This window comes from Scardinius erythrophthalmus, assembly GCF_964197995.2.
Source record: "Scardinius erythrophthalmus genome assembly, chromosome: 14".
Classification (NCBI taxonomy): Eukaryota; Metazoa; Chordata; class Actinopteri; order Cypriniformes; family Leuciscidae; genus Scardinius; species Scardinius erythrophthalmus.
Window position 1 is genome coordinate 24618704 of NC_138234.1, and position 26050 is coordinate 24644753.

The 26050-nt window shown below is 39.3% G+C and overlaps 1 protein-coding gene across 2 annotated transcripts in view; it reads right to left on the reverse strand.

Moving 5' to 3' along the window:
* The window catches only part of LOC308702358 (guanine nucleotide-binding protein G(q) subunit alpha-like), a 29377-nt gene extending 16406 nt beyond the window's left edge, over window positions 1–12971 (reverse strand). The window contains exons 1-3 of one of the 2 annotated variants that reach the window (XM_081385156.1): window positions 11987–12971; window positions 1248–1432; window positions 729–883 (exon numbers count right to left, since the gene is read on the reverse strand). In XM_081385156.1, coding sequence (XP_081241282.1) covers window positions 729–883; window positions 1248–1432; window positions 11987–12122 — 476 coding nt within the window. In that variant the 5' untranslated portion in view covers window positions 12123–12971. The remainder of the gene's footprint in view (window positions 1–728; window positions 884–1247; window positions 1433–11986) is intronic. The other variant, XM_081385157.1, reaches the window with a different exon arrangement.
* Between the last annotated feature and the right edge of the window lie 13079 nt (window positions 12972–26050).

Sequence of the window (26050 nt, forward strand, 5' to 3'; positions counted from 1 at the left end):
TTATGAGCAAAGATATTATATAATTTTAGAAGACATTGCTCACAATCACATGGGCTTCTTTTATGGCATATTCTTGGATCCTGACAGCCTTTTTTCATTAGGAGCTTTTTAATGTATTAAAAAAAGAGCAGCGTAAACATTCTTCAAAATGTCTTCTTTTGTGTTCTACGGGGGTAGAAATATTAATTTCACAAGTTTTTGAGAAGAGCGTAGATTCCATGTGGGTGTAACAAACTAATTATGCCATTTGTGATCAAAATAAATGATATTACTGTATTGTAAAGGACCGTTCACACCAAAGATGATAAAGAAACAGTTTTAAAGAATTCTATGAGAGTAGAGAAGTCCACACCACAACTATAACGATAACGACACAGAGAAACAATATTTTTGGAATCACTTTTAGAATGATTTAAGCTGATGAACACTAAAACCTTGACAGCCAATCAGAATCCACCTGACTTTGAAGAGCTCAACCATTTAAACTGGCAGGCAACATAACAGCAGTGCGCGCTTATAATAAACAGAGCATAAGTGCTTGTTGATGTGGATGCTATTACAGTTATACCATTGTTGTTGATGTGAACGGGCCTTAATACTGCATTTATACATGAAAAGAAATATGCTTCTAACTGACCTCAAGGATTCAAAGACAGAGCATTCAACAACTCATTTAAAAGCAATGAAGTTAAAAGGATTTAATGGCTAATGACAGCACACACACTTACTATTTAGTGGAGTCGGAGAGCTGGTACTCTCGCCTGCGGTCATAGGCTTCCTGGATGCCTGGATCCGCCCAGAGCATCTTTATTGCATTGATATAGGGCTGTTCAAAGGAGCAAACCTTCTCCACATCAACATCTCGCACCACCAGAGCGTTGGACTGTGGATAAAGACACCGTACACAGTAAACAACCCAGTTTATGACTTAATGGCAGTGTAATACTAATGACTTCCAGAGGGGTTTAGAACCAACTAGGTCACAAGTTGTCGAGTTAAAGTTTAAGGATCTTCTTTAGGAAATATTAACTGATTCTGTAAAAGCAAAACATGAGAATAATTAACCCGTAATCCTTCACAGAAGAAAGACAGCTGACCATGGTGTGACAGCAATAAAATTTACAAGTGAGGCTCGCAGTGCTTTTTATAGCCACGTTTATGGCCTATCTGGGTTTGATTTGCATCTCGACGTGCACTCTGGGCATCAAATAGATGATTACGGCGCAGTGACGGCCAGGGATTGTCACCTTGTTCTCTTCGTATTTGAATGGGATCTTGAGGTGCTCGGTGGCACGGATCATGGCCTGCATGGAGGTGAAGATGTTCTGGTAGACGAGTTTGGTGAAGCCGCGCTTGTCCTCGTCGGTGTAGCCTGTCCCATGAATGATGCGCATCTGTTTGATGAACGTACTCTTGCCGCTCTCTCCCGTGCCTGAAGAGAGAGAGAGAGAAAAACACACAAATTTTGGAATAGGGTTAGATAATATTTTGGCTTCAGTATGATAACAGCCTCTTATCACAGTAAATAAATACTTTTAAGGTAACAAATTATTAAAATAATAATAATAATAATAATAATAATAATAATAAAAGTATAAAAGACAGCACCCCAAACAAATTACAATAATATATTTACAGCATTCATTTATTATTATTATTGACAGAACAAAGATCACTAAAGCCATTTAGGCAAATATTGATTTGTTAATTGTTTATTGAAATTTCTACACTCATTAAATTAATAAGTAACATTACACATACACATTTAATAACAGCCTTGCAAAAGTATAAAAAACAGTGTTACAAACAAACTACAATACATTTATTAATATTTCATGTATTACTATGCTTATTATACATTTGTTTTTAATATATAGTAATGTGTTAAACTAAACTAAGATCCCCAGACACTTATTGGTATCAGAATGTATTTAATAAGCCATGTTGACAATTCTATACTTAAAATAAAAAGAAATAATTATAAACAAACACATTTAATAATTTAAAAAGACACCTTGAAATTGTTTGATTCACATTTAAGATTACTAGACACTAACCGGTATCAGAAAACAATTATCCAAAATGTTTAATAACAATATTTAACATATGTGCCCTTATTGGTCTTTACACTTTCTACACTTAACAACATACTGCCTGAACTGCAAAATCATTATTGTACAGGCGTAATAAGTAACTTGAGTTATGCAGAACTTTAAGTTGATACATGACAATCCTATATTGGAATTGGAATATATAAAAAAAGTATGCCCCCCCTCCCCACAAAATCAACTTTGAGGAGATACAAACTTTTATTATTAATTCAAGTTCAGGATCTAACCTTGCTGTAAACAATATTAACATTATGTAAACACATACAGCACTTTAAAACAGAAATCCTATAAAAAGAACCATCTCCCCGTAAATTTCTTTGGTCCTGATGACTCAAGCCAATAAAAATGTTTTAGCCATCCCCAAAGTTCAACAATATGACTTCCCTGGAAACTTGGGAGGTCTTGGACCGGCAGGGGGAAAAACAAGTCAAGTAACTGTTCCAGTTTTTGAAATTTATCACGTTCTTGACAATACAATGTCAACAGTTTGGAAAGTCACGCTTCGATTGGTATGATAACCAGTTCCACAAGTTTTATCTTGGCATACATACGACTGACATCCTTGACAACTGCCATTTATTTAAATAAACAAGAAAGGCTTATTAAAAAAAAAAAAAAAAAAACCCACTAGAACCCACTTTTCAGGTAAGGAAACAAATGATTTTTACATGGAGAAGTTGCCTGTGATGTCATTTTTACAACTTTAAACATGCATTTCAGAGGAATCAGACATTTCTTGTTGTTGTGAATTTGTAATTAAATGCGCCATAGTTCTGGGTTTCCATTCAAACAAAAGGTGTTCTGTCTGGGCTTCAAATTTCATGAGTCACAAACACAAGCTTTTTTAAATTACATTAGTCTAAACCAGGCTTTAGAAATCTTTTCTAGAAGCCAAGGCCGAACGGTTGGTTCACACGCTCGAGATGCGCTGAACCCGTAACGGGTTCGATTTCCCATCAATTTCCTGTCCCATCTCTCCCTTAGCCGAGTCATGGGTAGTTTTAACTCCAACAGCTGGACTGTCATGCTCCGGCCTCCCTGCTGACTGTCTGCTCCGTCTTCATCTCCGTCTGCCGGCGGTTTGCTGACAGGGGAAACCCAATAAAAAGCCTGGTTGCATAACCGCTGCACTCCTGGCTCCCTCAGCTTGCCAAATAGCTGCACCTCCCTGAAGCTTTCCAACAGTTGCTCCATAGAAATAGCACCACAACTGTTTGAACATTACTGGAGCACCTTGATATCAGGTTTTCCTCCATATTAGGTCATTTTGAGGATAACAAACACACTATAGTTTGGTTGAATGACAATACTAAGACCATAAAAAGAAACCGGAGACCTGGTAGTGAAACTGATGCATGCGCAAAACAAATACTGAGTTTAATTTTACAAAGTAAAGAAATAATAGATGGGTATTTGTCACCGTAAATTGCTGTTTGCAACCAATTTATTTCCGTAATTAGATGCTTTTAATCGAAACGTGATGGGCAACATGGTGAGGGGGGAATCCTACATTTTATCCTTTGGGAATTGATTGGATGGTGAAAATACATACCCAAATATATAACCAAATGGAGGAGACTGATAAGGAATTTTAAAACAATGGCTAAAAAGCTGTCTATTGGTTAAATAGGCTATTGTCCAAACATTAACCAAGTGGCAACAACAAAGAAAATAAAATATATAGGCTATTAATAACACCACCAACAACAACTAAATCTAATTTAAAAATAAGTTGAGGCAGTAAACTTTTTTTTTTTTTAGAAAGAAATAACACTTCAATAAGGACAAATACTATATATTTAGATAAATTAAGAACCCTGAATTTTTTTTAATCACGGTTTCCATTCAAAAAAAAAATTAAGCAACTCAACTGTTTTCTACATTGATTATCATGTGACACTGAAAACTGGAGTAATGATGCTGAAAATTCAGCTTTGCCATCACAGGAATAAATTACATTTTAAAATATATTCAAACAGAAAACATTTATTTTAAATTGTAATACTATTTCACTGTTTTTACTACATTTTTGATCAAATAAATCCATCCTTGGTGAGCATAAGATACTTCTTTCAAAAACTTGTACAGACCCCAAACTTTTAAAATGTAGTACACGCCACGGTAATCATTAGTTCCAGGCAAAAAGTATGATATTGGATCAAATATTATGAAAAATAAATAAATAATAGAATAGTGTAAGACCAAGAATATGTAATGTAAATGGTGCCAATTTTGATTTCAAGACAGCAAAATCTCCTTAGAACTACACAGGCATTCTTAAATATGACAGGTCAAAACTCAAGGTGACGAGGCCAATGGTCTCTTTATTGGGGAAGGACACAGCGTTCAACACCAGTGAGACTGGATCCATCCTATATTCAAGTCTGTGAGCTCACAGTGCAGCAAAGCAGGTTACCATGGCAACATTTTTAAAGCATTTACCACACAGCAATGATTCAAAGAGGAGCCATACATTAGCAAGCCCTACTCTTCTTCCACCATCAAATGTGTCAATCCACCAACGGACACAAAATGGCAAGCAGGAATTAACAAATTTGTAAAACAATTTCTACATTTCAGCCATGCCGGGTTGCTGCTTGCTACAAGATAATATATAAAGCCAATAAAATGGCGTTGCAATAATAGCAATGCATGATTTGTATTGCGAAACACTACTGGACAAGGAAATGAGGTGATGGTCCTATACTCAACTCCCTGACAAAACTTACTGACAAATATAGCTAAAAGAACAGCTACAATTACTATCAGTTATTGATTAGACTAAGTGAAACAAGATTAAAAACAACCAAAAAATAAATTCATGTAAAAATAAACTGCCTATTTCAAAGGCTGTTGTATGTGCCATACATCCTCCTTTTAAGACAAATAAAAAATGAATTTCACTTCACATTTAAGTGTAACTGTTGATTTTTAACCCGTTTTGTATTGTTACAATGTCGGTAATATATATAAGGTAATGTAAATGTAGAATGTTTACATTATACTGTGTTAACTGGACAGAGAAATATTGGCTGTGATTGGCTACAGTCGGGAGTTAGATCGTACCATAGTACTGCGACAGCTCTCATTAAGAGTCACAAATGATTTAGAAAGTCACGTTTCTAGTATCTGTAAAACCGCATTCTTCCATCTTAAAAATATATCTAAATTATGTCATATGCTCTCAATGACAAATGCGGAACAATTAGCTAGATTATTGTAATGCTCTTTTGGGTGGTTGCCCTGCACGCATAATAAACAAACTACAGCTAGTTCAAAACGCAGCAGCTCGAGTTCTTACCAGAACCAGGAAGTATGACCATATTAGCCCGGTTCGGTCAACACTGCATTGGCTCCCTATTAAACATCGCATCAATTTTAAAATATTGTTGATTACTTACAAAGCACTAAATGGTTTAGCTCCGCAGCACTTGAGCGAGCTCTTATCGCATTATAGTCCTTCACGTCTATTGTGATCTCAAAATTCCGGCCATTTGATAATACCTAGAATGTCAAAACCGACTGCTGGCGGTAGATCCTTTTCCTATTTAACACCAAAACTTTGGAACAATCTTTCTAACATTGTCCGGGAAGCAGACACACTCTGTCAGTTTAAATCAGGGTTTCTCAAACTCTGTCCTGGAGGGCCACTGTCCTGCATGGTTTAGCTCCAACCCTGATCAAACACACCTAGCTGTGAGTTTCTAGTGATCCTGAAGACATTGATTAGCTTGCTCAGGAGTGTTTGATCAGGGTTGGAGCTAAACTGTGCAGGACAGTGGCCCTCTAGGACCGAATTTGAGAAACCCTGGTTTAAATCTAGACTAAAAACACATTTCTTTGACCTAGCATACACATAACACACAGAAGAATGGCATCTACGCTAATATTATTCTCTGTTTATCCCGAGCTTTACCGCAGTCCGCCGGATCTGATAAAAAAATTCTGTATTATAAATTAAGGCCAGACAAGTAATTGTTGAGGTCAATTTGTAAAGAAACACTACACGCCTGCACACACATTCTGTATACCGTCAGTTTTCTCACAGGTTTGCGTTGTTGAAGTTTGCACAGATATAATTCTTTTTTTATTTTTTTCAAGGCTTGCACCTTGGAACCTATTTCAAGGTTTGCATTCTCGAGCCACCAGGCACCGTTGTTGTATGAAAGAGCGGGCCTTTCACCTTATCACTGTAAAGCTGCTTTGAAACAATCTATATTGTTAAAAGTGCTATATAAATGGTGACTTGACTTGACAAAGATCAACAATTAAAAAACAAGTAAATAGAAACCTTTGACGCACTTCGATAAACACAAAAGCGTCTGAAAGCAGCTGCCTATCACTGGGTACCGAATACCAGGTACTCAGTACTACAGAAATGTTGGTATAGTCACGTTTTCAAAATTTCAGTACCAATTTGGTACCGAAGCACAGGTACTTTTGACAACCCTATAGGAGCAAGTTAGTGAATTTTGACGTACATCCAGGCGTAGTGCACAATAAGACCAGGAACATGCATTAGAGTACATTTTGAATTTAATGTCGAACTTTTATTTTTGCACTGTCAAATATATTGGTATTATATTGGCAAAACTCATTAGATAACAGCCATGATGTATGGCAGCAATTTAACTGAGGCACATTTTGTAGGAAATTGGACAATTAAAATCATTTTTCATTTCAACCTATATTCTATAACTTACACATCCACCTGATTACACTCCAAAATTTATATCAGTTCAATCAAAAGTTCCAGCTCTACATAACCGGTTTCCCCTGCTAGTGTAAAATGGCGGATAGTAAAATCAGCTCACATCAGCTAATACACCCATGTCGAGATACAAGTGTGTGTGGGTGCTTGCTAAACACACATACTGGAGAACTGGAAGCGAGGGTAAGACAAAGCTTCCCTATCAACAGATGTAACATTTGAATCTTGCAGTGAAACCAGATTCTGCAGTGTTTTTTTTATAGCATATTTACCACTAAAAGTCACTACGGTCCAACAAAAGCACATGGAGATGCCTCCAGACATGAACTTACAATAAATAAATAAATAATAAAAATTACATACACAAAAAAAAAGCTCTACTTTGCCAGTCCCTCCTATTTTAATTAAATTAAAATAAAATAGAAACAATTATAAAAAAAACTAAGTAAAAAAAAACAAAAAAAAAAACCTGTGGGTTTTATAAAAGAAACTAGCTAATACTACTTTGCCGGTCCCTCCTATTTCACAGAATTACAGAAAAATAATAATAATAATAAAAAAAAAGATAAAATAATATAATAATAAAATTAAATAGTAAAAAGTGTATATATAAGAAGAAAAAAAAAGTCGAAAAAATTAACAACAAAAGGCACTGTGGTGATTTTAAAAGAAAACCAGCTAATTCTACTTTGCCGGTCCCTCCTTTTTCACAAGATTGAACCCGATACCGGAGCGTTGTTGAACAAACACAAACACTTTCTACAGTCTCTGCAACTCCAGCTCACTGGTTTGAACATGGAAATCATGAGGTGTGTATTAGCGGGCTATTTGCATGGTTTTAAACTTGCATGCAAATACTGAATCCTTATCGTTATGTGGTTGCAAATGCGAACCCGGCGTTTAATAAACACCACCACCACAGTGGTCAGATTGCTTCGCTTGAGTGAGGAGCAGAGTTTGAAACAAATCAGTTTTTTTCCGAGAGCAATTCATCGCGAGTGGGTTGAGTAATACTTAAAATTCGGATTCCGAGCGGTTCGTATAGAAGCACTGAACGACACTAAAGGGCAACATGGACTTTATTTAGCAATAAAGTGAAACGAAAACAGGCCATATGTTGGTTGCATGAGAACAATGTCAGCTTTGTGCTAGGTGTGTCCAAAAACAAACATTCTGTACAATCTTTATGAGTCATCGAGCTCCTCCACAACACTCAGGTGTTATAGACTCTATACTCCAGCGCGCTTTCGACTCGGCTAGGTAAATATTGGCTAGAACCGACCGTGTGGCGTAACAAGAAACCTGGAAGTCCGGGTTGTCATTCAGACGTGCCCGCGCCAGAAACAAGTTGCTTAGTAGCACGTTTTCGTGAATAAGGTATTCAAGTGAGTGACGGATGAGATCTTTTCCTTGCTTTCTTTCTCTCTGGATCTCTGCCTCCAGATCATGTGACACAGCAACAGCGTGCATTCATGTGTGCAGCAGAAGTGTGGGCTGAAAATGAAGAGTGGTTGCCCTCGGCTCAAGTCCCTCCAGCAGAGAACGCCAACACACACACAGGCTTCTCTCTACCTCAATCAGCCTGTATCTTCAGCTCCTGCAGCAGAGAACAAAACGCAGCTCATACGCGCTGGGCCGCTACAACAAACCGGTCAAAACCATACAAATCGATGAATGAAAATAGCTGACGACGAATGTTAAATGTGATTAATTGGCTCTGTGCTTAAACTTTGGATGCACAATATCATTGGTATCATATCAGTTACTTATCAGGCAATGTTAAAGATTTTTATTCTGTTTATCGGTATATATTGGATATGAAATAAAAAATGTAATAAAAACTTTAATGACTTTTTCAATCATCTAGCAGTCATTTAAAATGAATCTTTAGCAAATCTGAAAATGAATATCCACTTAATTTTACATAAAAAAAAAACATTATCAGCCAAAATTTCACTCTTTTCATCCATATATACACCTTATTTTATACAGATCATTTTACCTTTATTTTAATTTTAAAAAGTGCTAAAATGTTCAAATAGTTCAGTTGGGTCTGTGCATGAACGATATGTCGATACCATATCAGTTAACACACAATATTACAAAATCGTTTTGATTTATTTATCAGTAGATATTAGATATTTGCACATTTCGGATATTGTACGTTTTGATTAACTGCCATAATTTCCATTTTTCATACTGTATATTATAATGCCACAATTCACTAGTAGCACTTAAAATAAGGAATTAGAATAACGGCCATATTTATCTGCAAAAATTTCAATATCAGTTCAACCAATGTCAACACACACACTAGGAATAGTTTCTGTTCAACGGCTGTTGATTGGATGAAGGCAGATAAATGCGAGCTTGCAGTCGATTGGAGGAAAGTAGAGTTTGAGTGGACAAAATGATTGGAGAAGTCCTGCATACATCACCAAAGAGAAGTCTGTCATTTCAAGACAAAATCGCGTTATGACTTTTTAATCAAAAATAGTCAAACAAACAAAAAACATTTATATGGATATGAGATCAATACCACGCATTTATAAAATAGGGTGAATTTTCATTTCATGCCATTTCATGAAAAAACGAAATATTTCACACATTCCAAGAAATGAGCATGGAGAAAACATTGACGGAACATTTAAAACAAATTACAAAAGTAATCTTACGAATTGGTTTCTAGTACAATAAAAAGCGTTGTAATCAGAAAAAAAAATGGTTCAAACAGAAGGCATTTATCTTCAGTAATCCAACTAGTGCTTGAACAAACATCAGATCTCACATGAACGTTGAGCATCACATGCAGCAAACTCTTCCGACACATTACTCTGGAAAGAAACGACAATATTAGGAAAGGTTGTCACGCTGACAAGTTGATCAAATATTCAGAGCGAGGTCAAAGGCTTCAAATACGCCATATCATGCCTATTTAAGCACACTTTAAGAATCCGGTTTAACCAGACATCCAAAACAGACGTTTTTCTTGGAAAGTGGGGGGGGGGGGGGGAATCTAAGTGCTGGAAGACTTCTGAGGAACACAGCACAATGAGAATTTTTTTTATAAACCTCAAAGAGAACGTTTCACAGACTGAAATGCATGTTAGAGCTGTTTAACTGAAAGCAACTTGCACTGACATATCTTCAAATATGTTGTGTATCAAAGATGCACACCAGCAATGTTTTTTTCAAAGGCACGTTTATAAAAGCTACTTAAATGTCCTAATTGAACCAAGGCCTAATACTGGCTTAATCTAAACCTTGTCTGTGAAACCGGGCCTGACCACACAAGTAAAACTGAAATCTGTTGATCTGTGAGAACATGGTTTTCCAAACCCCCCTAAAACACTGAGAGATGACAACTTCCTGTCAGCTTTCAGACAGAGCGGTCGAGAGTCTACCGAGACAGAAGCAGGAGGTTAACAGCGTTCGTTGGTCACGCAAGGCCCTCTTCCTCCACCGAGGCGTATCTTATTGCCGTCTTTCCTCTGAGAGTCTCGGCACAAAGGCTGGTTGTGTTGCACGCAGCAGGGCCAAAGCTTTCTAAGGACACGCATTCTATGAAGCACTTTTACGGGTCAGCCCACACCACACAACAAGCGTCCGTGACCGTGTCTGTTCATCTACGCAATTTGAGGATCCCTTTCTGACCAGATCAGCCATTTTTAACAGCAACCTGCCGCACGGCTGCCAGTTTTCGCCATTTTTGGGAACCGGATCGGCTTGTAAAACCACAATCTGGTCACAATAGGTTTCATTCTCCACGTTAGCGCTGAGCGTTCTTCTCGCTGAGAGCCAAGTATCGGGTTAAAGATACTCAATCAGAAAAGATAAAATCTGGACTCTCTTTGACTTTAGCAGCGATTAACTGGGATGCAAACACCGTCCTAAATAGATTTTGCAACCCGAGTTTCAAATTAAGCCTCTGATCTAATTATTTTCATAGTTACTGCATCTCTCCGTTCTGAGAATAATGTAAGGACGCGTGTTATTGAAGCGCTCTGCAGTACTGAAATATTCAGATATAATCTCTTAGGCTTAAATTGCTGACAATTTAGCTTTGCTTACAGCCACAAATGACCTAATGGCTCTGACACCAAAACGAAAGCAAAGAGCAGACTAATGGGCAGATCACGAGATGAATGTAAACTGACACTCATGCAACTCTAAAACACTAATGTTCAGTGCTAATAAATTAACATCTAGACTTTTAGGGAAAGTTTAACGGGTGTTGGGGTACTTTCATACATTAAATTTCTACTGTAATTTGGGAACAATTGAAATAGGATTTGAGGAACTTTTCTGATTCTTTGAGGATGCATGTTTGATCCTTGGGAATGTAACCAAGAAAAAATACAAACACATTCCCTGTGTATTTGGAATAGCCTACAATTTACAATAGTTTTCCCTAATATAACCAAGCATAAATGTAAAAACACGCTCACTATACATTTTAGAATAGTTTCCCTTATATAACTAAATACATTCACTATATTGAATACATTTTTAAATATTTGTACACCCATGCAGGCAAGCAATTCAATAGAATATTCCATCAAGTTCCTTCATATTTCCAGTTTTCCATGAGTGGGATTTGTTTCCTTTTTGGATTTTTTGACAAGATATTGCAGAATATCACAAAAACCACAATGCCTATAACACATGAACTATATAAAGTAAAAATCATATGATATATATATAAAACACTATTCATTTTAAACATTTTAAAATATTTTCCACATGTAATAAAGCAAAAACATTCACTATACACATTTTAAAATATTTTTCACCATGTAATCAAGCAAAAATGGAAGAATAGAATATGCCATGAAAGTCCCTGATAGTTCCATGACCGTGGGAATGCTATTAGATCCTATAGGAACCAGGTCTAATTAAGATAAACATTCCATCAGCATTCTCTGTCTGTAGGATTTTTGACAAGGACATTTCGTGAAACAATCCTCCTAAAAGCACAATGCGACACGTGCATGAATTATATAAAGTGAAATCATATATGTACACGAAGCAGTGAAAGTAGTTACACGTTTGCCTTTGATTTGGACTTAAACCGCATGTCAGCATCACTAACGTTATGCGTTAGATCCACAAAGCAATATGCGTTTCTGTGTTCGCCATCAGCAGCTGTCAGAGATGCACTTACCCAGCAAGAGGAGTTTGAGCTCTCGCCTGGCATCTCGCTTGTCTCTCCGGAGCTGCTTGTCGATCTCGGCGTTGATTCTTTTGGACTCCTTCGCCTCTTCACTCATGCAACAGGCCATCATGGACTCCAGAGTCATCACCACAGCGTTTGGAGATCCCAACCCTGATCTGACACACTTCTACGGTCCGCTTCCCTTCGCAACCGCGTCGAAAGAGGAACAGGATGGATTTGGGGGAATGTTGTTTAAAAATGCAGCATGCGATCCAGGATGCCTTATGATGGTAGACGTAAATCGATGAAGTAAAACAGAGCACCACAACCTCAGCCTGCTCATACAAACGGGTCTATGAAACAAGGCCAAAGACTGGATGAGATTGGAGGCCAGATGTGAATCCAAAGATCTCCCCACAATCAGACCGACCCAAGCCCTGTTTTTAATAATCTGTGATGACTACCAACTAGAGTCCCGGAGGGACAAACTAGCCTGCCACGACATCCGTGCTGTCCTTTGCTGTCTCGCTAAGCTAACCGCCCCACTGCCCAGAATCACCGCAACACTGTCCATCAGCTACCCGGATCTCTGGCTAACACACGGCGACAGGTGGCAGAAGACAGCCATATGCGCTTTTAAAGACGCTGTGTGCACTTACAACACTGACTACAGTGCAAACATTTGATTCTGAGCATACAAAACCCGATAAGTTAATTAGCTAAGCGCACTAACTAGCTTAATTGGGTGGGCTAACCTGCTAGCTAGCCGGAATCTTTATTTACACTACGCGCGCTGATTTCACCGCTCATTTCTTTGCATCCGATTGGGGTTAATGAATATTTAAAGACGAGAAATGGACGAAAAAATGACACAGGTGTGGGCTCCTAAAAAAAATCGACGGAGTGAAAAAATTTCCAGATGATCGCACCGTCCAGTCCGGTGTGAGTCGCACACAAACCTGGAGCTGCGACAGCTGGAAAATGGAGCGTGAGTGACAGGGCGCGGAGCCAATCAGAGGTAGAGACGCGCGAGGGGGCGGGGCCCGGAATGAGGCAAGGTTGGTGGAGGAACGACTGTGGAGCTCGCGGGGCGTGTCTCGCCACAAACCCTGCTATTCGACTGAATGGACAACGCCCATTCCTAGTCAAACAAATCTGGTTAAGTCCTAAGCCTCTGTAACACCTCTAATAGTTTCATAAAACATATAACGCATATATACAAATGCGTATTACTCAAACCACTCACAGACTATACACGTGGTGCTTCTGTTCCGTTTATAGTTGAAGTGACTTGACTTGAGTGGTGTCATTGTCAAACTGTAATAAGAGAGAATCGACGTCCAGATTTGCAGATGATTCCTAGCTCTTTATCGACACCATGTGGAAACTGCTTGGAAGAAAAGAGTAGGAAATTGCATAATTGGGGCATTGTTAAAATTGTGTCCACCCCTGACTATGGGACGCTTTCATCTAAACGGAAATGTAACTTAATAAACAAGGTCCAAACAGTTTGTTCTCACTTCCATCACTTCATCAACTACATGTTATTAAAATTATATTTATTATAGTTGGAACTATTTAAAAGCTGCTTCTGAGCCTGTAGTTGCATGTAACCTATTTCAGCACTTGTCTAGTCAAGTCACCTTCATTTATATAGCGCTTTTAACAATATAGATTGTTTCAAAGCAGCTTAACAGTGATAATAGGAAATTAAAGTAACATAGATTGTTTTGGCTTTACAGCAGCTCTAGAATAAAGATATTGTCCAGCTAAAGTTTTGATTGATTGACTTCCGTCGTTTATCAAATAATTGCTTAAAATTGCATTTCCATATAATAATTGTTACTAAAATAACAAATTAAATAGACTAGTTGTCACATAATTGACTCCATTGAATATTTCTTATTTGACATTATTTCCACTGAAGCAGGAAAACGGGGCGGGACATATCGAACAGCTCCTCCTCTTTTTTAAAACAGCCAATGGCGTTTTGTTTGTATCACTGCTCAGCCAGAGCTGTTGAGCTTTGTAAAGTCGAAGTTTCCTCGTAATCTCCTCCATATCACTTTAAAGGGGTCATATGACGGTTCTAAAAAGAACATTATTTTGTGTATTTGGTTTAATGCAATGTGTTTACGTGGTTTTAGGTTAAAAAAAAGTAATTATTTTACACATATCGTACATAATTGTTGCTCCTCTATGCCCCGCCTTTCTGAAATGCGGTGATTTTTACAAAGCTCATCGTTCTGAAAAGCGCAAAGTGCTCTGATTGGCCAGCGGTCCAGTGCATTGTGATTGGCCCGAAAACCTTAAGCATGTGACGGAAATGTCCCACCCCTTACCATATTTGGTCGGTACTATCAATTCGAGCCCGAATCTGTTCCGGAAAATGCAATGACCAAGCTGATCGATCAACTTTGCCAGCGCGACTGGACTTGAACGTTTTAGATTTCATTTTTATTTCATTGGGGACATAATTAATGATTATAATGACTTATACTGTCTTTTTACCCGTCGTGCCGTGCTACGGGGGGAGAACACTATAAACATGAAACCATGTCTGCATTTGTGATCGTACAAACGACATACAAGTGCTACTTTATACTGCTCAAAACTTGTGTTTGAACAGTCAGAAGCAAATTCTTAAAACATGAAAACATACTTACAGGCCTGTGTCTGTGAGTCAGAAGTGCCAGACTATACTTGCAAAGATGGAATTTCCCCACTTTTTTAACCACTGTTTTCTAATGGTGTCCTCTTTTGGAAGGCCAAACAAGGTAGTTTGGCTTTTGCAACGAAAAACACAGCGTCTCCACAACATGGCGGCGCCAGCAGCAACAATAATACATCTGGCCGGTGTTATGAAATTGAAGCGTTTTGGGAAGGCGTGGCTGAGCCTTAACTTTTACAAAGAATATCTCTTTGCGTTTGAGACTTTGAGCTTTGTAACTCTGCAGATCTTACACATGCACAAGCAGCTACATAACACACTAAAGAAAAAGGAAAACAAGAAATCGCATATTATGACTTTAAAATAGAGCATTCTGTGCCGAATTCAAATGGATCCGATACTGTATGTTTTGTGGTCTGCACCAACTCGCACATATGATCCGCTCTGTGCTATGATCGTGTCTCTAGACTGGACTGAATTTGTTTCCTATACCCTATATAGTGCACTATGTGCCATTCAAAATACTATTAACCATTAGAAAATACTAAATGTGTGAACAAGTGACCGATTTTAGCCACAGCTTCAGCCTCCATTTATAGTGTAGGGTCGGGACACTTCAGATTCTAGACGAGAGCATTGGACTGGACAGAAAATCTGATGAGAAGATGAAGTGCAGAGAGATCAAAATCATTGATCCATATTGGCGGAAGTGAAAAGACTCTATGTTTTGAATGCTTATATCTTCTAAATGCAAATTTTGTCATTGATTTGGAGCACACTTGCTTAGATAACAGTAAGACTAACATATTCATACTAAAAGCACAAAACACAATTTTAATTTCATGTGGACTTTAATGCTATTGTATGCTATGAGAAATAGCGACCACTTGTGATCGGATCACTGAAAACGCAGGAAACAGGGCCTGCCACAACACAGCTTCTGCTACATTTATATAGTACAATAAAATAAAACATAAATAGCCCGTTTAAACTACAGTAAACCATTGTTCTGATCAGCAGAAAACGTAATTAATAAATCGTGACAAACAAATGTGACAATCAGTCCCAATATACTATAGCTATAACTTCCCTGTGTGACATCTGTGTGATATCTAGCCCCGTTCTCCCCTACCAAGTAATCTAATAAATGAACACAAACAGATTCTAAACATTATGGAAACAACTACTTTAAGTTGAAAACTAGTGTCAGTCACTTTAAATGTCAGGGCACATTCCAATGACTTATTTCTATCTGCTCTGCATGACTGAAACATACCCAGCATATTATGCATTAAAGTCAGACTTTTGGGAAGTTCAACTATTTTTAGTGAACGAACGTGACGCAATTGACAGAAAACTGCACTTGGAAAAACTCCTTCAATGTGTCACAGCCATTGTTTATTTCAAAGAAGATTTCGCCATCAACGCCGTAGGTTTTATGAAGTAAGGTGAGTGATTCGCCTCTGTTTTCTCAGTTTAAATTGTGATATTTGTATATAAGCATATTTGGGGGGAGCGGGTCTACATTTTACCTCCCGCTCAAAGCGTTCTGTTATCAAACTCCACACAATGTTTCCTTTTCCAGCTCCCTGCATACTAGTGCAAGAAAACCAGACTGTCCGGATTTGCATTTAATGAAGGAATTACTTTTTGGCAGTTAAACTTGGCTCAGGGAACCAGACTGGGACCAAATGGTTGGATTTGGGTGAAAAAATGTTCTTGCCGGTGCTAGTAAATTTTGTTAGAGAACCGTACACGTTGCCCAACTGATAAGAGAATATGAATATAATATGAAACAGAACTCATTTCTGAGAGACTGTTTCTGAGAGACACACGTGAGGCCTGCTGCTCAATTAGCGAGTGTGTCCTGACTTATTTGTGCCCCTTTATTGGCCTTGAACAGCTAAATACACACATGTAGGTGTCAAAATACCTGTCTTTGCAAGTATCTACATTCATTTATGTCTTAAGTGAATGTAAACACAGTTGAGAAAGGAAACGCATGTGTAACAGTATATTGGATCCGGGAAGCTCTTAAAGTGACAACAGCCTAATATTCCTGCTGTCTGTCATTCATGTTAAAGGGGTCATGAACTGCATTGTTTTATTGTTTCATAATGTTTCCTGGGGTGCGCTTATAATGTTAGTATGATTTTTACTTCAAAAATTTACATAATTTAGAAATAAAAGGCATTTTTCCTAGCCTGATTTTAGTTTAAATAAAAGATTATTTACACCCTACTAAGAGAAACAATGTGAAGTTGACTGTTTTGTCACTGGTTTGATTTACTCACAGAACATCTGACTGTAGCTACATGAATCATTACATCAGAAATCACAAATCAGGCATTAGAATGAACAGGGTTACTAACATGTTGTGGCAATACTGTCGAGTCCATATCGTAAAAGCCTGCACCGAGTTTGTGGACTGATTTACCAAAGAATCCAGTGAAAAGTACCGAACACGAATAAACAATGTTCAACTGAGACAACTGAGTCACCCTGCTCTTCTCTCTTCCTCATCTCACTAACGCCAGTGGGCGGGGCCTAAGTTGATTTTCTTGCAGAGGCGGTCTTTCACTACCTTATTACGTCATAAAGAGGCACATTCCAGGACGAGACGTTCGCTGGGCCTGGTAACAATAAAAGCTGATTTTTGGACTAACATGTTTTCAGTTCTGAAACTTTCAGGATATTATTATAATATGAAGACCAAAAACCTCAAGGTAAATTTTATTCCTCAGTTCATGACCCCTTTAATCAAACAACAAAGAGAGAAAATCACTCACTTTGTAACTTTAATTAGAACAAATGTATATTTACTTGACTTGACTTGCATTTTATTATCTCTGTGGGGAAGTTTTTGTTGCTTGAGTTTCAACATGCGTAAGAACCAACAATGTACATAAATATAAAAACATAAAAGAAAAATATATATATAGTTTTAGTTTTTGTGTGGAGGTTTAGTTTTTGTTATACATTTGATTACTTTATACAATTTAGGTAGCATTTCTTATTCTTATTTAGTTTTTCAGGTCTATTTTAGCTGTCTTTGTTCTATTGTTGTTGTTTTTGTCCTATTGCTTGTAATTAGTATATTTGTTCTTATTTTATCACTGTTTGTGACACTTGTAACACCTACTGTTTACATGTCGTCAGTAAATATGAAAACCTTATTTAAAGCAAAAATGACTATATCGTGACATATTGTAATCGTGAAATAAAATTATTCATATTGTGATATAAGATTTTTGTCATATCGCCCACCCCTGCAAACATATATGGCTGAATTTAACCAATATTTACAATTGCCAGCATTTACTACAATTCCAATTGTAGCGTTTACTACAGTTGACCGAGTGGATCAGGTAGTCTGAGCTGGTGCAGTTGAGCAGAGGCGGGGACTATTTGCATATTCATTGATCCCCGTTTACTAAATGAAGCAAGGGTGTAGAATTCCTTTCAAGCTATTTTAAGGTGTGAAGAAATTTTCACAGGAAGAAATGTTTAATATGTCGTTTTGATTATCAAACATGAGTTTAAGGGATAAAATGATTGACTGCAGGGGCAGTGTACTTTAAAAGTGAAAACAAGTAATAAAAACTCAGTGAGTGTTTTAGCGCAATTTTCTGACGTCATGGGATCACAACACTAAGAGATAGTAAATCTTTTCCTGAAAAAAAAAAAAAAAAAAAAAAAAAAGTAAATCTTTTCCTGGATTTTTTTTGTGCGTTCCCGAGATTAGACCCTATTTAACATAATGCCGAAAACCCGAAGTCTCTAGGTGGTCTGGTTGAGGAGTAGATAGAAGTGCAAGATTGGTGCGCACAGACAGAACAGAAATCATGAGTTAACAATCGCAATTTTGTCCGGTGGAAAATTGGGCTAAAAATAAAATAAAAATACATCAGAGACATTATCAGCCGAACAGGTAAACTAAACTCATCTACTCACTAGTCCACTTTCATAGCCTCGTTGTGTTTATAATCACGCTCTTGCTAACTACTATAACTCGAACTTTCAGGAAAATATTTTTAAACAAAGACTTAAAGGGCCCTATTTTAACGATCTGAAACGCAAGTGTCAAAGCGCAAAGCGCAAGTAACTTTGTGGGCGGGTCTTGGCGCTGTTGCTATTTTCCCGGCGGGATAAATTACTCTTGCGCCAGGCGCAAATCTAAAATGGGTTGGTCTGAAGTAGCTTCATTATTCATAGGTGTGGTTTGGGCGTAACGTGAAATAAACCAATCAGAGCGTCATCTCACATTCCCTTTAAGAGCAGACGCGTTTGTTCTAAAGCGGATTCCTATTGTAACGGCGGATTTGCCAGGCGCGCGCCAGGAGCGGTTCACAGCCAAGGAGAGCAACGCTCTCGTCAGGGACGTTGGGGATGGAGAAACCCACCCAAATTAACTTCGGTTAAAAAGGCGTATGATAATTTGGGTAAATGTGTAAGCTAGATGTATGCTTTTATCTATCTATCTATCTATCTATCTATCTATCTATCTATCTATCTATCTATCTATCTATCTATCTATCTATCTATCTATCTATCTATCTATCTATCTATCTATCTATCGTAATAATGTAGGCTATGATTTGCAAAAATGAAAACTGCTGCTTCTGTGTAGATGAGAGAATCAAAGTGCATTCGCGTTGTGCACACGCTACATTGATTATGGCCAAGCATGCGCCCTTAAAATAGCATATTAATAACATGCGCAACGCGCCACTGACTTTAAACCATTTTTTCCTGGTTAGTAGCGCAATTGTTTTCTAAACCTGCAAAACAGCATGAAGGAACGTTTGCGCTGGAACACGCCTCCTCTTTGCGCTGAACCGCAAATTGCGCTGAAGCGCAAGTGTATTTCTTAGTTAACCGACGTGCTTCTGTGGAGGGAAAAGCGCGCTTTGCGCGAGTGCAAAATAGGAATGATACATGCGTCGGTGTACAAAGTCAATTGCGCTGGGTGCAAGATAGGGCCCAAAGAGTTGTCTGAAGCTTAGTGATGGTGGCATTGAAGTCATGTGACCGTAGTGTAGTTTGTTTAGCTTTTTACTTCTGCCGATTATATTTCAGCTTCAAAATTCATAAAGGCTGTATTCATTTGAGAAGATTATGTGTTTGTTTGTTTTTTTTTTGTTTTTTTGCTATGCCTGGCTTTATTTGTTGTCTATAGAAGAACTTTCACATTTGCATTCCAGTAAGCTATATTTTATTAGAAACAATCTGAATGTTGATTTTGAGTGTAACATTGTTTTCATACATCAATTAAACGAGTAATTAATATCAAGTCAATTCATTTTCAGACAAAAACTGGCCAGAAAATATTATTTTTTCAATAACAAAAAAGTTCCAGATGAATTCAAGGCTTTGCGTGTCACCTGGCAACGCTAAAACCTGTGTGGATAAGCATAAATGAGTAGAACCTCCCGCTCAAAGCATTCTGTAATCAATCTCCACTTCGGGTTTTCCTTTTCCATCTCCCTGTACATTATTGCGAGAAACTCAACTGTCTGAATTTGCATTTAATGAAGGACTTACTCTTTGGCTTTTATACGTGGAGCACTAATAAAATACAAATCTCCTACACTGTATTAAAAATAATGCTGAATATTTATGTTTTTTGTAGTTATTGTATTTCTGAAGGAGAAATGGGGGATTACTACTACTGTGGATGTTGCATCTGTTGCTTGTCTAAAAAAAAGAGGAACGCCATTGCCAAAAATAAGGAAATCGACGGAGCAGAGGAAAAGTGACCATAGAGAACTCAAATTGCTTTTATTGGGTGAGATGATTCTGTCAGTCCTTTATCAGAAATGTCATTAATACTTCCACACAATCTCATTTATGTGAAGTGATCATGTGTGCTTATTTTTGCTTTCTAACAACAAGATATATTCCTCCCATAGGGACAAGAAGTGAAACATTTTGGAATTTTTACTTTTTTTGGTCTCTAAAATTGAAGGTAAACTTAGGGCATTATATGTTATGACACAATGCAGATAAATACAATTTTATGTTTGTTACATCATCTTTTGAGGGGACCGGTGCTCCCGACCGACTCAGCCGGTTCTTGTATCATCAGACTCAGCTAAGACGATTCAGTTCGTCCGGCACCCTCTCATGTGCAGCGCTGTTTGTTACTCATCTTTGTTTTCCGAATTGTGCTACCATGTGTGCGGTCGTCACTTCCTACTGGCGAAGGTTGCGATCGAGCCGTTCCTCCAGCCAAAATGAGGATAGGCTTCTAATGGCGCTTTTCCATTACCAGTACCAGCTCAACTCGACTCGACTCAACTCAGCTTGCTTTTCGCTCCGTTTTCCATTGCAGATAGTACCTCCACAATAGTACCTGGTCGTCATAGCGACGCCGCAGGAAACTGCCGTGACTTAATCTTCTACGCGAGACACACCCGCTGCCACACACACAGGACAATGGAGGAAATCGAGTGTATGCTGTTTTTGGATGATTTGTTTTTGTTTTTGCTGTTTTTTTTTTCAGGATACTCCGTCTGGTGCGTGCAATGATGACGCAGTGAATAGTGACGATTCTCTCTGACCAATCAGCAGTCTGCCGTGTTTTCACGTCACATTTTAGTATCACCTCAGCTCGCTTAGAACCTTGCCGGAGGTGGTACGAAAAAAAGTACCTGGAAGCAGGTACAGGTACTACTTTTACACAGTGGAAAACCAAACAAAGCCGAGTCGAGCCGAGGCGAGCTGGTTCTGTGTAGTGGAAAAGCGCCATTAGTGAGACCTGTCCTTCATTGTACTCAAACTATAGTGAGTTAGACCATCAGGGATCTGTGTGCTTGATTTTGGCCCTTTTTCAAGCCTCCGTTCAAGTAACTACACAGTATGCATTACTAATCCTCATCCCTATGAATGGTCAGCAGCGTGGGAACTGAAGGACGTATACTTCAGATATCCACTCCATAAACACGGGCCATCCTGTGTCTTACGGTGAGGGGTCGAAGTCTCAGTACAAGTCCCTCCCTTCGAGTGCTACATAGCCAGTTGGGTCTTCAGGTCAACTGGAGAAGAGTAACTCGTCTACGGACTGAGGAGCTTTTTTCCAGTACAGAGGTGGACTTGGTTTACACGTTTCTCAACTGGAATGTGTCCAGTCGGTGCTTAGAGGTAAGAAAGAGTCCCACTGAATAAACTTCAGAGGCTCCTGGGGCATACGTGAGACGCAGCCGCATGTAAATGGTTTCCTCCATATGATGACCGCTTCAGCACTGACTTCATGACCAAGTCCCTAGGTGGCCGCTCCGTGTGTTAACACCACCTGGTATGCTGCCAAACTCTAAGCAGTGTTCAGACCTTTTGTTTCTCTGGGATAATCGCTCCTAGAACAGAAGTGTCTACAAAACACTAGCTCAGGGGCCATGTATAACGGGCATGCTGTAAGGAGGGCTTGGGCATATCTCACACTGCATTGGCATTCAATTGCCTCGAGTTGTTAGCAGTTTCCTTGCTTGATGCCACTGCTCAGCGAGATGCACTGCCCAGTACAGCGACTGTTGCTCATCAAGTACTGTGACCGTTGGTCACAACTCGCCCGCCACTTACTCCTATGGAGTCAGAAGCTTCTGAGGTTGCTTCTTCCACTACAAATTCCGGCCTGCTCAATCGTGTAGCCCATGTGGCCTCACGACAGCCTGTTGCCAAAGAGAGAGGAGACTCCATCCCCAGGCATTCCAGCTGTCCGGGATATCTTCGGGGCCGCACAGTTACATCTGTTGCCGCTCTGATCTTGTCCCCTTGCCAGTTGCTTACTCCCTTAAACACTGAGACACCGGCTTACAGCTGATGCTGGGGCCTACGCAAAATGCATTAATTCCCCAGTGAGCGCTCTTGCACATCACTGTGTTAAGTCAGGTAAGAAAGAGCAGGTTGTTTTAGTTGCCCCATAATGGCCCAACTAGGACCTCGTTCCCTAGACAGCCTTCCTGACTCATTCCTCTGAGACTTCTCAGGGATGGGGCACCCTTGGGACCCGCACCGAACCGGAGAAATCCAGGTTCCGTTGCTGTGGTTCAGCTATCTACCTCTGAAGGAATGTAGATACTATTACTTCTGCGAGAGCTCCCTCTAAAGAATGAAGCTTGCTTACGATCTGAGGAAGAACCTGTTTCTTTGTTGGTGTTCTTCTTATGAGAGGACCCCCGAGAGCGTTCGATCACTTCTGTGCTTCCTTCCGGCAGAAGATGGGTCGGAGCGTGGCAGTTCCGCTCCACCCTCAAAATGATGTTGCCCTTAAAGCACATCAGGATGCGGTTGAGATATAGGAAGTACGACTTGATCGTCAGGTTCCTGAGCGGTGCAAGGAGTTGAAATCTTCCTTGCGCCCCCTCTATACCTTCTTGGGAACTATCTCCAGTGCTACTGCACTCTGACCCCGGATTTCCACCAACTGCGGAACGGCTGCGGATCGGCTCTGCTGCGTGTCGGCTCCATGTTACGTAGTCCTTCAATACCCACCAGGTCCGGATGTGTTGTGGAACAGCTGCGGCCATGACTGATAGCTGAAGTCACAAGGACCCACGAGATCTCGAGAAAAATAGAAGCTCTGCATATCTGCTCCAGAGGGCTGCGGATCGCCGGAGTCGGAACGGAATACACACATTGACTTTAATGGAAACCTATTGACTCTGCCGCCGTTCCGGAGCAGATCCGCAGCCGTTCGCAGTTGGTGGAAATTAGGGGTGAGACCTCCCCTGAGCATTACAGGTAGTTGAGTTAAACACCTGTTTTTAAAGAAACAGTTCTCCTGCTTGCTTGCTCTATCAAGAAGGTAGGGGACCTGCACACATTTTCGGTCAACAAATCGTGCCTGGGTTCGGGCCAGCTAACTGTCACTAATGTGAGACCCCAGCCTTGATATGTGCCCAAGGTTCCTACCTCTCCCTTAAAACGGAACCAGGTGGTGAGCCTGCAAGCGCTGCCCCAAAGGAGGCAGACCCAGCCCTGACTTTCTCTGTTCTTCCCGCCTTGCGGTTATTCAGGACAGAATTCAAAGTCACAGGACCTCCCCAGCTCTCGTCTGTTTCGGAAACCAGCAGAAAGGAAGGCGGTTTCCATGCAGAGGTTGACCCACTAAAAGATTAGTGTTGTCATCATCTTGGTGAAATTCCCAAGGTGCACCGTGCCCACCTGGGTAGTGAGCTCCTCCAAAAAGAGAGTGTAGCTCCTTCCTGGGCGTTGACACAAGTGCCTCGCTGACAGATTAAGAGCTGTGGACTGGAAGACACCAGCACATTCGCTAAGAAATTAGCCTATGTGAGCTGGTTGCTTCCGTGGGCTCCCTTCACACAAAGCCAGCTTCACTTTAGCCCGGTTTGTATTGTCGGATTGATGCGCCATTCTACTCCTTTGGACTGGATAAGTGCGCCTTTTTGTTCCAGTTGAGTTCCCTTTTCGAACCCTGTTGAGTTCCTCCTCACCCCCGTTGGTGTTCGACGTGGTGGAGCATCCGATGCTAGACCTATCACTTGTATGCTTGTGTAACTTGTGGTACGTGGGGTCCATATGTTGTGATCCCTACGGCGATCCCATATGTTAATTTTTCCACGCTTCCGTGTCTTCCCTTGGCAGAGCCTGCTTTACCGTCACTGACTGGATGTGTCTCCCCCCGTTATAGGCTGGAGCCATCTATCGACATGTCGACTACGTCTCCGTTCCCTACTTCAGGGAACGAGAGTTACATACATAACCGAGACGTTTCATACAGCTCAATGAAGAGCTTTCTGAAAAGACAATTCAATTAATACACAATTAAGACATCAATTATTCTTATACAGGACAGATTGCATAATGGCAAATGACTATTTTTAGAGCAGTGTAATGTTATGTAATCCACTACAAAGCGCATTTATTTTCAGGTGTCCAGTTAGCAGGTTTTCATGATTTCTTTGCTTTAATTTAGGCACGAGAGAAAGTGGAAAGACAACGTTTATGAAGCAGATGAGGATTGTGTTTGGCAAGGACTTCTCAATTGATGAGAGGCGTAGCTATTCTAAACTGGTTTTCCAGAATATCTTCCAAGCAATGAGTGCAATGACAAAAGCCATGAGCACGCTAAAGATTCCCTACTTCAACCCACAGAACAAGGTGACCAAGAGACTAAGTGTGTTTCTGTTGAGCCCAGAGATTTATGAGGGCCATTTTATATCAACTATCATATTGGTGGTGGGATTGGTGAGATTTTATATATATATATATATATATATATATATATATATATATATATATGTGTGTGTGTGTGTGTGTGTGTGTGTGTGTGTGTCATATTGATGTTTATTATTAATAATAATCTAATTATAATTATTATAAGAAATATTAAATAATTATTACATTATTTGTACTGTCACAGGGTAAGCCTGTGACTATGCACGGACTGAACACGCACACACACACGCACATTTCATACATACATCGGCGTCATGTTAACACGGTCTGTTTGCCGGCACTGACAATCATATGTACACGGACTTGTGTAAAATTTGATGTTATTGTATGTTTAAAGGTGTGTTGTGGTGTATTATGTCCTGTGTGTTAGTATTACCTGGTTTACGTGAGTTATATGGGGAATCAGTGGATGTAACATCAGTGTATATAACATAGTAGGATTGTTGTCTGATGTACAGAAATAAAACACCTCACTATTATTATTTGGTTTATAAGATTTATTCAGTACAGTGTTAAGAGTCATACAAATATACTTACCACATTTGACGAGTCATTTGCCAAACCTGTTCAGTTAAAAATCCGGTTTATTTATACTTGGTGTTCGCACCATCTTGGTAATGCGTCTGTGTGTGTGACGTCACCCGGGGGTTCCATCCATCATAGCTTTACAAAAGAAATGTTTTATGAGTTATTTGTTTTATTATTTGTGTGTATATAATGTGTGTGTTGTGTATATCTACAGATATGAGTTGATGTATGTATTATTGTTATTATTATATGTATATGTGATTTATGTGAAATATAATTACCTTTTCAAATGGTCCCGGACCATGGGAGGAGTTAGGCCTATAAAAAGGCTCCAGAAATTTAGTATGGGGATGGGAAGTGCTGTTTGTGTCGTGCGGCTGCACGTACAGGTCAGAGTTTGTCTTGTTAATATCATTTATTTTTATTATGTGTTTGGTGTAGTTTGTATTTAAGTTTTTTTGTCTGTTTTTGTGTTTTGTTTCCCAATTATTGAGATTCATCGTGTGGCAAAAATAAAATGTGTTCGTGAACCTGACCAACGGCTTCTTCTGTCACTTTGGGCCTCCATCCGCTACTGCTATCATAACAGTTGGTGTCAGAAGTAAAGGAAATAAATAGCGGTAAAAGTGACAGTGAATCAAAATGCCACCGAAGACCAGAGGTCAGGTGACTACAGA